Source organism: Festucalex cinctus, chromosome 12 (genome assembly GCF_051991245.1).
Source record: "Festucalex cinctus isolate MCC-2025b chromosome 12, RoL_Fcin_1.0, whole genome shotgun sequence".
NCBI classification, from domain to species: domain Eukaryota; kingdom Metazoa; phylum Chordata; class Actinopteri; order Syngnathiformes; family Syngnathidae; genus Festucalex; species Festucalex cinctus.
In genome coordinates, this window is record NC_135422.1 from 23,807,685 (window position 1) to 23,822,467 (window position 14,783).

The following is a 14,783-nucleotide window of genomic DNA, read 5'->3' on the forward strand; positions in this document are numbered from 1 at the left end:
TTTACCTGTCAGTTGAGTAGAAGCTGCACCTGTGTTGTTTGTGACCAAGTATCTCAAACACATCTCATAACGGAATACATAAAGGGATTTATTTATTTATTTTTTTTGTCTGCTTTATTCATATTCCACAAATGCCATATTAATCAGAATACCATGTTTTGACGGGTCGTGGACACATAGATATATTAAATAACATTTTTGTCTTGACTTTGCCTTTAAACACAAGCTAAATATGACTTGCTTATCTGTATGGTAAAAGGTTGAAGCCCATTAGGTTTAAAACCGGAGCTGCTCATACACTAGCAGGTGTTCCATTTCCCAGCTGTGCAACGTATTGAACTTTCACTCATGTTTCTATACTGTACAAAAGTTGGCACAGAATAGTCATTTACCATTCACTTTACATTTGCACTTTGTCCCACCGGGCGGCTGCTTAATACAAACGTTCTCTCATTTTTTCCCCCTGCACAGCAACAACTGACACTCTATTGGCAATAGACTCAGATAAAGAGGTAATTTTGACAATTATATCCTGTAAATCAGTCTTTTCATTGTAACCCTTCTATGATGGCCACATCAAAACTATGGATTTTAAATTACTTTAAATAGCACCTTAACTTCTCTGAGCAGTGTTTGAGCTGCTGGGTATAATTGCAAAGTGGAATAAAATGGGTACCACAGTGTTGCAAAGCTTTAATGAGAAATCTCTGGCTGACTCAAAGAACTTGAGCTTCAACAAGCGGCTTTCGAATGAATAAAGAACCTGTAAGGAGACAAAGTGGGAGACTGATCGAAATGTACAAGATGCAGATGCTCACGGTTGTAAAGATTCTCGAAACAGGTGCCATTAGTTGCAGTAACGGAATAATTGGAGGTTCTGCCTTCCCCAGTTGTTCTGTCTGCCTGCCTTGTAGCTTATATACAGTATGTTTTAATGCACGACTGTGAAATGAAGTGTTGTATTTGAACACAGTGGGTGCAGTGAAAGAGAACAAGTCTGTGGTCTTTGTTTGTTTTTTTTGTTTTGTTTTTTTAAGCTAATTCAAACTGAACCATTTATTTTCAAAACAAGAGTATAAGAGATTTTTTTTAACTAACAGACAAAAAGAGAACATTGACTACAATGTAGGTACTAAAGGTAGGTATTGCACAACTTTTTAATTTTAGAGTTAATTTGAATTTATTGTGCTCATTGGTGTCCATCAAATGAAACCTCACCTCGTGCTGCCATGTATACCTTGTGTTGTACATCACTTAAAACCAGAATTGAGCAAAGGTTATTCCACTTTAGCTGGGCTTGTAGGGACGATGCTTTGCTCAACGGCATCTCAACAGTTTGAGGGATGCTCGTCTGCTTGCTACAAACAACTTGTTGCCATTTTAACATTTTTTTTTTTTTTTTATGTCGATAGTGGGACTGGGGTCATCTGACTCCAAAGTCCAAGTCGTTACAGACTGAGCCGACCAAAATAAAATAATACCTTAAATGAAGTCATTATTTGCTCATATTTTACCACAAAACTTTATAAACTGCTTCATATAATCTAGATACAACCGACAGACACACAAGCAGTTCAATACATAAATAGAATATTCATATAAAGATTAAAGAGAGAAAGGAAGGAATGAACAACTTTCACTACATTCAGGTTGATAACTTCTTCTGAATTGTAATGTATACTTTTAGTTCAAGAATGTAGACTAACAGACAACACAAGTCAGTTGATTTCAGACTGATGTCCGGGGGGACTTTCCCTTCCCCACAGAGGACCACTTACCAGGCTCATTTGTATTACCAATGCTTCTGCCTGTAAGTCATCAGGCTGAAAAGGAGGTGAGAGCCATGCCAGCACAGCGTGATTATAGCCTTAATATATTAACCCAGATTGGGCGACATCCAGAGACAAGTCAGATGAGGCTGTATTTGATTTTACTGTGCTGTAAGTGCCACATATTAAAGTTTCTTCGTGTGGAATATGCTCATTGCTCAATTTGAAGTCCTCATGTAGGGATCTTCAAATTCAGCGGGATACGGTTGCAAGGGGTTACTCAGGGCAAAGGTCCATACCTCGCGCCGAATTCGATTTGCATATTTTGTCAAACTCACAGCCAGCCTCCAGTGATATACAGTCCTTCCTGAAATGTGTAATATTTCTTAACTTCTACCACTTTATGCCAACACACTTAGCATTTTGGGTTTTTATTTTGCTGCATTTAATCGTTGATCACGGTTTGTGTTGTTAGGGAGGAGTTAGGTAATGTTTGTAATGTAAAGGTAGAAGGTGCTGAAACAGGCAGGCAGTCTAGCACGAGTGGGCCAAAAATACCTTTTGATAGTCACAGTTAGAATATTGTTTGGTTGCTGAGATTGACTCAAGGTTTTGCATGAAAAAGTTCTAATGGAAAGGTTCCAACATTTATATCTGGGCCAGTTTCATTAGTTTGTTTTAAAAAACAATTGTGTTGGACCACACAAAAAAGGAATGCCTGATTGGCAAGAGTTCAAGGTAATTCTCAGTAATTATACATTTGCAGGGATGTTTGATACCACTTTTTTAGTATTTTATGAGTACTCACCGATACTGCTACGACTTTTGAAATTTCGTTGAACACAATGACATAGAAAAAAAATAAAAATAAACTTTCTGTCTGATGCAGATGATGTAGGTGATTTGCTGATATCAAACTGCCACAGCGTAGCACCAAATACTGCCAAGGACGAATTTCCTAATGTCAGATTTTTGGACAGCCTCCATGAGTACCTTAAAATAAATAAATAAAATAAAATAACTCGGGTTATTCACCTGCATCCCCAATAGTTACTTTTTAACATCAAGAGTAGCAATAATTTTGTCCACATGCAATTGTTGTTCTTAAGCCAGTACCAGAACAACAGTTGCCTCAAAAGATGTTAGGGGTGATAAAGAAATTGAGAAAACAAAAGAATACATTTGGTCTTTATAGTTACGTCACGTGTTTTTCTGGGTTAAAGTTATTTAATTATCAGCGCCTGAGAATAACACCACTAAACAATCAAATCATTCTTTTTAGCTCCTAAATCTTATGAGCAGTCACAAGCTCCTTTCTTTGTACCACATGCACAGACACATGCAAGCACATGCACACAGCTTTAAAAAAAAAACAAAAACAAAAAAACACTTGTTGGGGGAAGAATCTAGTCTTGTGATGTCAAGGAAGAGTGCATACTGTGATATCTCCAATGTAATTAAACAGAACTAAAGGTCTGCTGTGACTGGGATGGTTTGGCAGCACTTGGCTAATAGTAAAGCTAATTAAAGTGTGTTTTATCCCCCTAATGAAACACATCCCCTCGCCCACAAGTTCAGCAGAATGACTTTAAAGGCCCATGGGGAGATTTGGCAGTATGATACTATTTCTTACCTTTCCATGTTCCCTGTAAAAAACATAATCTACAAGGTTGAGAATGTGATTAGAAGCTCAGTTAATTACTTAGGGTACACTTTTCTGCAGTAGTATTTGTGCTCACATATTAGTTTGTATTGTCTGGATTATTAATTTTCAAGATTCTATATAACTTTGCTGAACTCCTGAAACAACATTTTTCAGTCTATTAAAGTGCAGGAAATCAACTGCAGTCTTGGAAAAATGGTATTTGGACCATAGATAGTTAGTTGCATCCATGTATACATGTATGTATATGTATATTTCAACATAAGGGTCACACTGATGGTATAATAACAAAAAATGTATTTATTACTTCATACAGATAAGTGTTAAATGCGGTTACATTCGCAGTGCACATTATAGAAACAGCTCTTTATACAAGTGACAGCAGCCAGACAGACAAATTGGCATGCTGCCATTTAATAGTTGAACATCAATAAACAATCCCTACAATAAAGCAGCTAGCTGATAATGCAATGGCTGCCAAACTTTACATGTTGTAGATAACTGAAAATGTGTGCAGGTATATTGACTCTTTTGATGGAGGCAGAAAATTGTGTGAGTAACTAAGTTTAACAAACAAAATTGCCTGTGTTGATGATGAATCCAAGTTCAACGCTACCACCTGGATAACTGCTATACAATTCCGTCTTTGAGCTGTTGATGTTGTTCATCTGGAAGTCAGCTAAAGACAGTGATTTATGCCTGAGGTTTCATACAGAGTAGCCTCATTACACACAGCCATTTTGAGAATCAGCAGATAATTACAGTATACATCATAGACCTCATGGGGCCCACAGGATTCAGTCCACTCCACCGACTTAGAGTATTATCTAGGGCACATGGCCCAAGAAATGCGACAAAAAAAATGGATGCTGTAATTGTTTGTGACAACATTTGCTCATAATTTAACTGGAGTTCTTTTAGAACATTCATTAAACAATTGTGAATTTGCATTTCTAATTGCTCTGCCATGACAAGTTGCTACTTTATCTTGATTCAGTTCAGGTTGTAAAAAGAGTTCTGCTCCTTTGAGAACTGTATAATAGTTTTAAATTAAATGATTATTTCTATGTTTTTAAGTATTTTGTGTTATGAGTGTGTTTATATTCTACCCCAGTGGAACATAATAGTTGTTGGATATATTTAAAAAAAGAAAATACCATCCATACTATTATTCTCTAACTTATTTTTTTAATCTTCATTAAAGGGAACATTAACACGCGCCCGAACTGAACTGAACCCTGAATATCTGGACCTACGTCCCCGAGCTGAGCTCAACCCTGAATATTGGACCCCTTGCACACCCTTAGTGAGTACAAATTGTCCCATTTGTCATTAATCACCATGCATTCATGCATCTCATTAAATTTGAAATATCAAAGAGAATATTGCTTGTTAAGAAGTGACTTGTTTCAAATTCAGTAAAATGCTCACCGCTCATTCAAAACATTCAAGCATGCTTAGTCTTGATCATAAACTGTGCGTTTGCTAATTCTTTCCCTTACCAAGTATTCTTCACTCATTAGAAATTCTCTTAGATTGTAGTTACAACATCATTAGGTTCATTGCTTAACGTGATGAAAATGTGCCTGCTATTTTTACTTGAGTAATAAGTATTAGTCTCATTAACTCCATACTTGGAAAACACAGCGTGTGATAGTCATCTGGGGGTTGGAGAAGATTGCTTGTGTTGTTGCACATACACACAGGAGAATCTTGGATGTCAGTTTCTCTTAATTTTCCATCATCAATACAGCACATAAACCACGGGAACGTTCCTTGCTAGCAAAACCTCTTACCATATTCTCTTCACATTATGAACTCTATCATGTTAATTTGCCTCTGTGATCCTCTTTTCAGCTTTTATTTTGTTGATATATATCTACACAGTAGACACACCTGACCATTGATTGCCCGCTGTGATTATGATCCAGAGAAACTATTATAATATTCTGCAAACACACCCACAGATAGCATGTGTGCATATATAGAAGGTCCGCAAGGCCAATAGAGAAGCTATGTCTACAGTGTCCATATTAACCAGTATTTTGTCTACTTTTGATGCGTACACTGCATAAACCACTATCAACCTTTGTGAAAATAAATAATTCAGAGGGAATTAATCAATGTTATATTTACAGTATTACTTTAAAGAGAAACCTGTTTCCTGTCAAGGTTTTGCTCAAGGTTTCGGTAAAGTGTTGTCAAGAAAATCTTAAAAAAAAAAAAACATAAACCTATAATAAGTTCAGTGTGCATAGGGCTGTGCACAATTCAGTGGTAATTCGAACTCAGAGGAGTGGCTTGGGAGCGGAATTGAGATAAGTGAATCAGAATTATCGGGTTTGAATCAAAATTATTTCTTAGAATATTGTTGCAGTTGTGGAGCTCAGTATACGTGATGCATAGTTGACATACCTATGTGGGGAGTGCACATGTATGGCTACTACTGCTACTTTGAAGCGAGACAGCAGCCAATATTTTCAGAGTTTGGCGTGGCCATAAGTATGAGGAAAAGGTGCACATAAATTTTGGTGTCAATTGGTTGTAGGCGACATTGAGCTTTTTTACATTCAGCATTTTAGACTACGCACAGGTTCTACATTTGTCTGGTATGAGGGATCCTGGATGAAGTAAGCCATTTTGAACTAAAACTTAAAAAAAATATAATAATAATACAAATGCACATTTAGTCATAAATAAATTAAGAAATCACATCATTAGATGTTGTGTCAAAACAGGGTGGTTACATATATTTTAAACACCAAATGTGGTGCTTTGTTTTCCAGAGCATTATCTTGCCACATCCTTACTGTATATTCTCATTAGTTGTACACACATTAAACTTTTATCACCTGTGCTCTTGTGGGTGGAATATCAACATGTGGGTATGGCTCACAAGGCAGCAGTACACATCCACTATAAACATTGAGAATGGAAGTCTCACCTCCCCAAACTCCCAATAGGTTGGATACAAGCCCTCAGGTACAGTCTTGTGCTGCACTGATTAGACCGTAGTGGCTCCAGTCAGCACAAGAGGTCAAACGACTGCACATCTATAGAATTCACCAGCAATATTCCCGGTCTGCTATGATATTTTATCCTTCTGCGGTTGTGACCACAAGACGTGTTTTTGATTTAAGACTTCCGGCCATCATTCCCCCATAGCAAAACCCTCCTAATTGCATATATATATATATATATATATATATATATATATATATATATATATATATATATATATATATATATATATATATTGTGTGAAATGCAATTTCCAGTATACATCAATCCATCCATCCATCCATCCATCCATCCATCCATCCATCCATCCATTTTTTAACCAGTTACTCCTCATAAGGGTTGGAGGGGAGCTTGAGCCTATCCCAGCCGGCTTCGGGCAGTAGGCAGGGTACATCCTGAACTGGTTTCCAGCCAATTGCAGGGCACAGAGAGATGAACAAACCACTCACACTCATAAGCACACCTAGGGACAACTCAGAGCGCCCAATTCACCTGCCAAGCACGTCTTTGTAATGTGGGAGGAGACTGGAGACCCCGGAGAAGACCCACACAGGTACTGGAAGAACATGCAAATTCCACCCAGGCAGGCCAAAGCCTTGACTCGATCTTGCATCCTCAGCACTGGAGGCGAATGTGCTAACCAGTCATCCACCGTGCCGCCCGGCCCCGCAAATGTAAAGGATAATTGATTGCTTTGAATTCATTTGGACAGAATATTTACTGATCAAGGCTACTTTTGTCACTATCACATGGAGGTCTCAGAGAAAGTGGGCGTGGGTTTCGTCCGCAGTGGCGATGCGGGGGTGTGTCCGCACCTTATGATGTCAAAGAGTGCCAACAGCTCAATTTCTCTGGTTGGGAGGGGCTGGTGCTTGGAGAGCAGAATGATCTAGAATTTCTCATAGAGGGGTGAATGGAGGAAAACACCACTCCCGTCATGTTTTTGGTGAGGAATTAGCATTTTAACACGGCTAAAAGCTCCAAAAAGTTGATTTTTCATGCTGCTGTTCCTTTAATGACTTCAAAGTTGTACATCGACTGTTTGGTCCCTGTACAGCCAGTGGTCCGCATTGCTGACAGTACATTTTGTAAGTCGGATTCGTTTTCAGATCCCGATTTAATCTCACCAAGGCAGACCTTTGTCACCAATTCTGCTTATACCCTTTTAGGACAGAATTCCAAGGTACAGCCAAAGCCTCAGTATTATGTCTGTTCTTCTTATGGATTACGAGGTTCTGTTGGATTCATCGAACCGTAATCTTCACCTCTCGCTGGTGCAATTCGTAGCTGAGTGTGAAGAGGTTGGGGTGAGAATAAGCATGTCCAAATCTGAGGCCATAATACTCAGTGAGTAAATGGTTGGAATGCCCTCTCACGGTCAAGAATATGATCCTGCCCCAAGTGGAGAAGTTCAAGTATCTTGGGTTCTTGTTCACAAGTGAGACAAAAGGTGGATTGATGCAGCATCTGGAAAGATGCAGACTCTACAGTTTGTCGTGGTAACAAAAGTTGTGAGTGGAAAGCCAAAGCTCTTAATTTACCGATCAATCTACGTTCCCACCTTCACCTGTGCTCATGCATGAGATGTGGTTTGTGATCGAACAAGAACACGGATATAAGTGGCTGAAATACTGCTATATGGGAGAACAGGGCTATCAGGGTGGCACATACTCTGATACAGTACTTTCTACTTTAAATTTATGTGTCCCAAAAGATTAATAAATCAATACTTGTCTGGCGTGTTCCTCAAATTTCTTGTCTGGTATCATTGTGGAGTGGTGCCATTTTCTTTCTGGACCACAATGGATGGAGGTATACACACTCTCCCTGCTTTCTTCCTGCCCAAAGGAAATGATGACTCTCATTATCGCCTCCAAGCAAGATGGCCACAGTGCCCCTACACAGCTGCACCATTAAGTTACCCAACATCTTTATTGTATTGGGGTTCGATAAGTTCCTTTTTTTTTTTAGTCATTGTTCAGTGCATCAGGGAGCTGATGCATGAGGGATGGGTCAGCATTAACAGACATTGTAAAAAAAAAAAAAAACACAGCTGATGAAAATGATTCAATTTAGAAAACTGTTGAGCACCCATATGAACCTTATCAGGGTTCATGTGATCAAGTTACAGTGGATTTAACAAATTGCATTCTCAACAAAACAGAAAACTACATTTAAAAAAAATGCCTTGTCTAATAACTTCAACTCAATTTATAGAGCACAACACAGTTGAAACAAAGTGCTGCACAAAAACTTAAACAATAATAATAACTGTTACAACATTGTTATAATGGTATTACCTTATTATTATTATTATTATTATTATTGTGATAAGTTATTAAATCCTTATCTTTAAAAACATAAAACCAGTCTAAGACATCAAGACACACCTGCAGCAATTCCACTGTTTCTTGAAACTAAACTGTCACAGTCCTTATGTTGGCTGCCTGCTGTTCCAATAGAGGCCTGTTGGTGGTCTCAACGTTTCAAGTTGTGGTCAGATTCCCCAGAGCAAAGAGAAAAGAAAGAGCCGTATGCTCCCTTCACATTGGCATTTGGCATACCCTGTAGGAGGTCTATTCCCTCGTGTCACAGTCTACATGTGTGAAGTTGTTAGTAGATGAGAGAGAATGAACATGAATGAAGTATCCACTAACCAGTATGAGGGCACCGGAATGCTGTAATTGTAATCTCAAAATCACAGCATGCATAACGTTACTCATGTCAGCTGCGGCTGATGATAGTTTAAACAAAAAAGTCCACTTTTCTAACAGCCGTTAGTTGGTGCTTTGGTGAGTAAGCTGACTTTCCTCATCATGATCAATGGAAAGGTTCAACTATCCTGTGCCATTCAGTCCTCTCCACTACTTGACTTCACTTTAGCGGTCCCTCTCTATTTCTCCTCTAGGATGTATTTGTCCATGTTAGAGGAGAAAAATCCTGTATGCCTTGCAGTTGTAGGTGAAGCATCTTAAAAAAAAATGGGAGAGTTTGATAGTGTCGATATTATCTGACAATACATCTTAGACAAAAAAAAATAAAAAATGACATAGTAAAATACAACAAAAGGGTAAAGGAACAAAATTGAGTCAAGATTCTTACCACATTGCTGAGTAAATATTACCGATAGCAAAGAACATAGATAATGTCGTGACAATTCGAAATCCACAGGCCAAAGTTCATTCTATGTTCAGATTATTAATTAAAACAAATTGTATGCTACCAAGTCCCTTTGATTGGGTTGAAATAGTTGCTGATAAAGTTTAAGTTGGTGTTGGGTTGTATAAAGTGTAACCATAATTAACGTATCCTGTTTTTGTTGTTTAAAATATATTCATCATCTTTCACAGTACATGCAGATGGATAAATAAGTCATTGAAATTAGTTTGGTGCCCCAATTCAGACAGTAATAGCATCCAGGCACTACATCGAAGCCACAATATAGTTGCTATTTCTGTGTAGTCTGAACAAAACATTTCCCTTTCTTGTTTTAATCAAAAAACATCATCATGTTCCCAACTCTAAATTGTTCTTTGCAAAACAATATACCTTCCTTCACCATGTGATTTTTCTTCTATGCATCATACGGACTTTTTTTTTTTTTTGATAACCAGCAGCCGTTGTGCAGATATTGTATTTTCTGCCACAAATTGTGCTTTGTTCACACTGCCAACCAAGACTTTCTATAAACCGCCAGCATGCAGCAATGATCCTGGAGCTTCAGTAAATACACGCACAGACCAATTTGCTCATTATGTGTTCGACTGGCACCACAACTTTCAATCATTTCATTCACCATTTCTGTGACTTAGTCAAAGATTCTAAGACTGCAGCAAATTGTTAACCTGGCAATAGCCAGATCGATATTGTGATTCACTCAAGGGAGTTCTCCACAGTATCAATCTGGGACTGTGCCATGGTGATTTGCTCGGGAAAGGCGGGACATTCTGTACAATACTTCGAACTGGATGATGCGGCATTGTGCACATTTCTTTTGACCAGTCACGGCCACGAATGAAAATGTCATGACATTCAAAAAGGAAACAGTGAGTAATTCTTGTGTACAAACTGATGTATCCAGTAATTTTATAATTTAATGTCAATCTGTGAATGTTCATGCAAAACCAAATGAACAAAAGTATCAGGACACAAAGCAAACTATTTTGACTCTTATTTAAGTGGCTTTAAATAGTTAAGAAAAGCTTACAAAAAATGCTTACAATCCAAAAAGCTTACAATCCAAAAGCCAATGTAATGGTGCAAACTGGGTTCAGCTGCAGTGGATTTGTATGACACACTACTTTCTCTTCTTAATGTTTGACTTTCGCTGAAGGTCAGTTTGGCCATTAGCTAGATCAGCCTATTACTGCATGCCCCGTCTCTCTACTACAATTCTTCTCACTTCTCCCACCCATGACCTAAACAAGGAGGTTATGGGTCTAAATTTCATCTTCAAAGGTAAGATGCCAACTTGGTAACTAATTGCTGATCACATTAACTTCACCGGTCGGAGACATCTGTCAAAATAACATGCACCCATTTGTCCTCTACCCCCTCATGTGTCTTTCTTCTTTTTATCCTCAACTTGATCCTCCCGTCCTCGTTTTATTAACAACAGGGCTGGTGGCACGTGATAACTGGTCACTCCTCCAGGCGTTGAAAAGCAAGGACACTCTATTATCCTTGCTAGATGGATGAGGTGAAATATTGCCTGCAAGTGGCGGCGCTCTCTGCAAGAACTCCTACAGACTTAAAACCCCTTTGTCTCTGACAAGGAGAAAAATTAGTGACAGTGCCAGGTTTCTGGATAGGGGGGTGCTTCTTTGAATACAAAATGGGGAGGAAAAGTATGTCAGGAAATCCAGAAAATGCACATTATTGTTTGGTTTGAGCATAAGGCGTTCATGAAAAACTGCTGCATTGCTGTTGATACCTACTGTTTTAAATCCCTAATTCCCTTTTCTCCATACACTTCTCAAGTGATACATATGTGTGAAAAAAAAAAAAGAAGACAAAGAATGTTAGTCTCTGGAGTATACACTATTGCTTCTTAAAAAATAGCAGTGTTTAATGTGTTGGTTTACGTATACACCTCTTATCGCTCTTTTGCCATTTCTCTTTTATGGAAAACAACACACCACCAAATGTGTCAGCTTGCTTGATGTATATATGAGTGCTTTGTATTGGAGATATCCAGATATCCAGAAATATCACACCAGACTGGACTAGCTATACTTGGTTAACCTCAGAGAAATGTTATCTTATAGTCTCATGATCCATATGAAAGTTGAGGTAAAGAATACCTTTAAGCCTGAAGTACGTGATGTATTGTATCGGCCCACCTTGATGGATTTGAGTATAAATGAAAACCAGGGTTAGAGTTGGCATGCCTCTAGGACAGTTCTTAACCTGACTTCGATCGAAACCCTGGAGTTTGGCGAGTCAGTCTCAGGGGTTCAGCGGAGGTCAAGACACACACCTGACTTACAGAATGATTTGTGAGGATATGCTCCAACTGGTCATCATTGGCTGCAGGGAATTTGATGCGCTCAGCAGTTGTCTTGTGACAGTTGTGATGGTGTCATTTCTTTCTTATTATGTCATTTTGTGTCATTTCTTTATTATTGTAATCACTTCATACTAACGAAAGTGGTTGGACAAATATGGTAATTATGAATTCATATGCATAATGTATGGTGTTCCACAGGGATCAATTCTGGGGCCTCTGCTGTTTTCATTGTATCTGCTGCCCCTGGGTACCAGCTTAAGAAAAGAAAACAGTGGTGGATGTTTTAAAGCTTTATACAGTGTTCCCTCGTTTTCCGCTGGGGTTAGGTTCCAAAAAATACCCGAAATAAATGAAATCCGCGAAGTAGTGAGCTTTATGTTTTACAACTCTTATAAATGTTTTAAGGCTCTAAAATCCGCGACCGCACAATTTATACACTTTTCTCATTGAGGCATTTACATGTTCTCACATTTCTCTCTTGTCCAAACATTGACAATATTCAAACCTTCATAAATTTTATAAAATGGGTATATTACTGTAAAAAAATATGCAAAATTGCATTTAAAAAAAAATCCGCGATACAGCGAGACCGGGAAAAGTGAACCGCGTTATAGCGAGGGAAGACAAATATTTTATATATTGAGTGATGGGAGTCAGTGTCTAACTGCATAATTTCTTATGCCAAGTTGAGCAATTCTAGTCCAGCACAACTAGATATCTAAAAGAACACATTTTTAAGCTGCATGGCTATGAGAATTCAAGAGATACTTTCTTAATTCAAGGTGAAGAGAGCCAGATTATATGAAAAGGCTATTCTCCCTGTTCATTCTATCCATCCACCCATCCATTTTTTTGACCGCTTATTCCTCACAAGGGTGCTGCCGCCTATCTCAGCTGGCTTTGGGCAGTAGGCGGGGTATACCCTGGACTGGTTGCCAGCCAATCGCAGCTGTTCATTCTATTCACCAGTAAATCCTATCTATACCAACTAAAGTCTTTATTTAAAAAAAATAAATAATCAAATAAATAAATAAATAAATAAAATCAAACAAATATTTTATTTTCAATAAAGAAGGGTTCGGTGAATGCGCATAGGAAACTGGTGGGGTTCAGTACGTCCAACAAGATTAAGAACAACTCGAATATTCTTGGAATATTAGCTGGACTTGTCATGTTTATATCCCTGGTTATTTAAAATTGGGATATATTCTAAGTTAGAAAAGTTGACATGATCAATTCTAGTTTGTTTTGGGTCTAACATGGAGGGCAACATTTTGGGTTGTAACACCATGCTGTGGTAATGACAGGAAGTTGTTGTCCTGATTACAAGCCTGTTTTTTTTTTTTTTGATTACAAGCCTGTTTAATGCAGTGATGTTATGGTGAGAAACAACATAGTTTTAATTGATTCTGTTGCTTTGTTTACTATATTATCATGCCACAAATAGTCACAGTCACACGCTCACCTTGTGTCATGCTTGTAAGCAGAAAGTTTGTAATTTGTCTCACGCGCGCGCACACACTCACACACCCTCGCCAAAGCGTTTGTGATTCTTAGTTCTCTAGAGTTGCAATCTGAATATAAAGCAGGATCACAAACACACAACAACACAAACACAGAACTGTGCCTGTAACCAAGAGAAGCAATTTCATATTACGGTGACGCCAATCCTCATGTTGACACTTCACACTTGTTTGCTGCACACATGGAAACTTCAATTGTTTTTCAGGGGGCAAGAGCATTTCACAAATAGATCTTCAAACACTGGTGGAAATTTCAAACAAACCATACCTTCCAGGTAAATTAAATTAAATTTAAATAAATTGATAAAAAGACTTGTAATTTGTGCAATTGTCTTACAAACTTTTTGTTGATTTGATTTTAGATTACCATGCCTGACCAGGCAAGTCCATTGCTGGCTCATTATAAATTAGTTGCCATGTGCACACGAGTATAAAAAAAAAAAAGGTACGGAAATAATAATGTGAAACAATGCACTCAGTTACTGGCATTTTCCCACCAACTGCCAGTTGAGTGACTTGCAACTATTTCTGTTTCACTCCATCACTTATTTATGAATCTAAAAGCCAACACATATGAGGCCATTAAGCTTTTTAAGATGTTTTAGGTTCTCACTACTTCTGGATATACAATATTACTGTTAAATAATTCCTGATGGGAAAATGCTTGAGATGTGAACAATTTGAATAAGTCATTTTAATAATGGCCCCCAACCAGAACGAAGAACGTTTTATCAGCAGAAATGGAAAAAGATCAAATTCAAGTTAATGTTTGAAGGCGCTCTTTTAAAGACGCTACATTGAAAGATTATCATTTAAAATGTCATAATAAAAGCAGCAAACACCACAACACATTTCACAAACATTCTTGTTTGGACCTTGTGGACAAAATATTTCCACATTTTCGAATCTACTCAATGCGTGACTCAGTAAGTATCCCTCGAAGAAGAATGTACATATAAAAAGTCCATCCGGCATCTCATAAATGTTCAACTCTGAAGTTTATTGGTACCTCAAGAACTTATTAAACTAAATGCTCATCATCCATGCATTTTATTTGAATCAAGGACCACTCAGTGTGGTATCTTCTTGTTATGTTGTTGCTGTACAAGGTTATTAAAAAGCGAAGCATGTTTAGTCATTTGTTATCCTTGGCATTGTAATTAACTTGTTGGCTTCGGGCAAGGCCTACAGGTTGTCTGTGCAGTTCAGTTTGATAGGCCTGCCATAACTAGATCTGCACACCTCATTACCATAAAGGGTGCTAAAGACAGATGACTATAGGAGAGTCTTAAATATGA

The 14,783-nt window shown here is 38.0% G+C and overlaps 1 protein-coding gene across 1 annotated transcript in view; it reads left to right on the forward strand.

Moving 5' to 3' along the window:
• LOC144031846 (protocadherin-9-like) overlaps positions 1–14,783 on the forward strand; it is a 134,041-nt gene that overhangs the window by 45,871 nt on the left and 73,387 nt on the right. Inside the window, exon 4 of the mRNA XM_077539317.1 lies at positions 4,637–4,738. Coding sequence (XP_077395443.1) covers positions 4,637–4,738 — 102 coding nt within the window. The remainder of the gene's footprint in view (positions 1–4,636; positions 4,739–14,783) is intronic.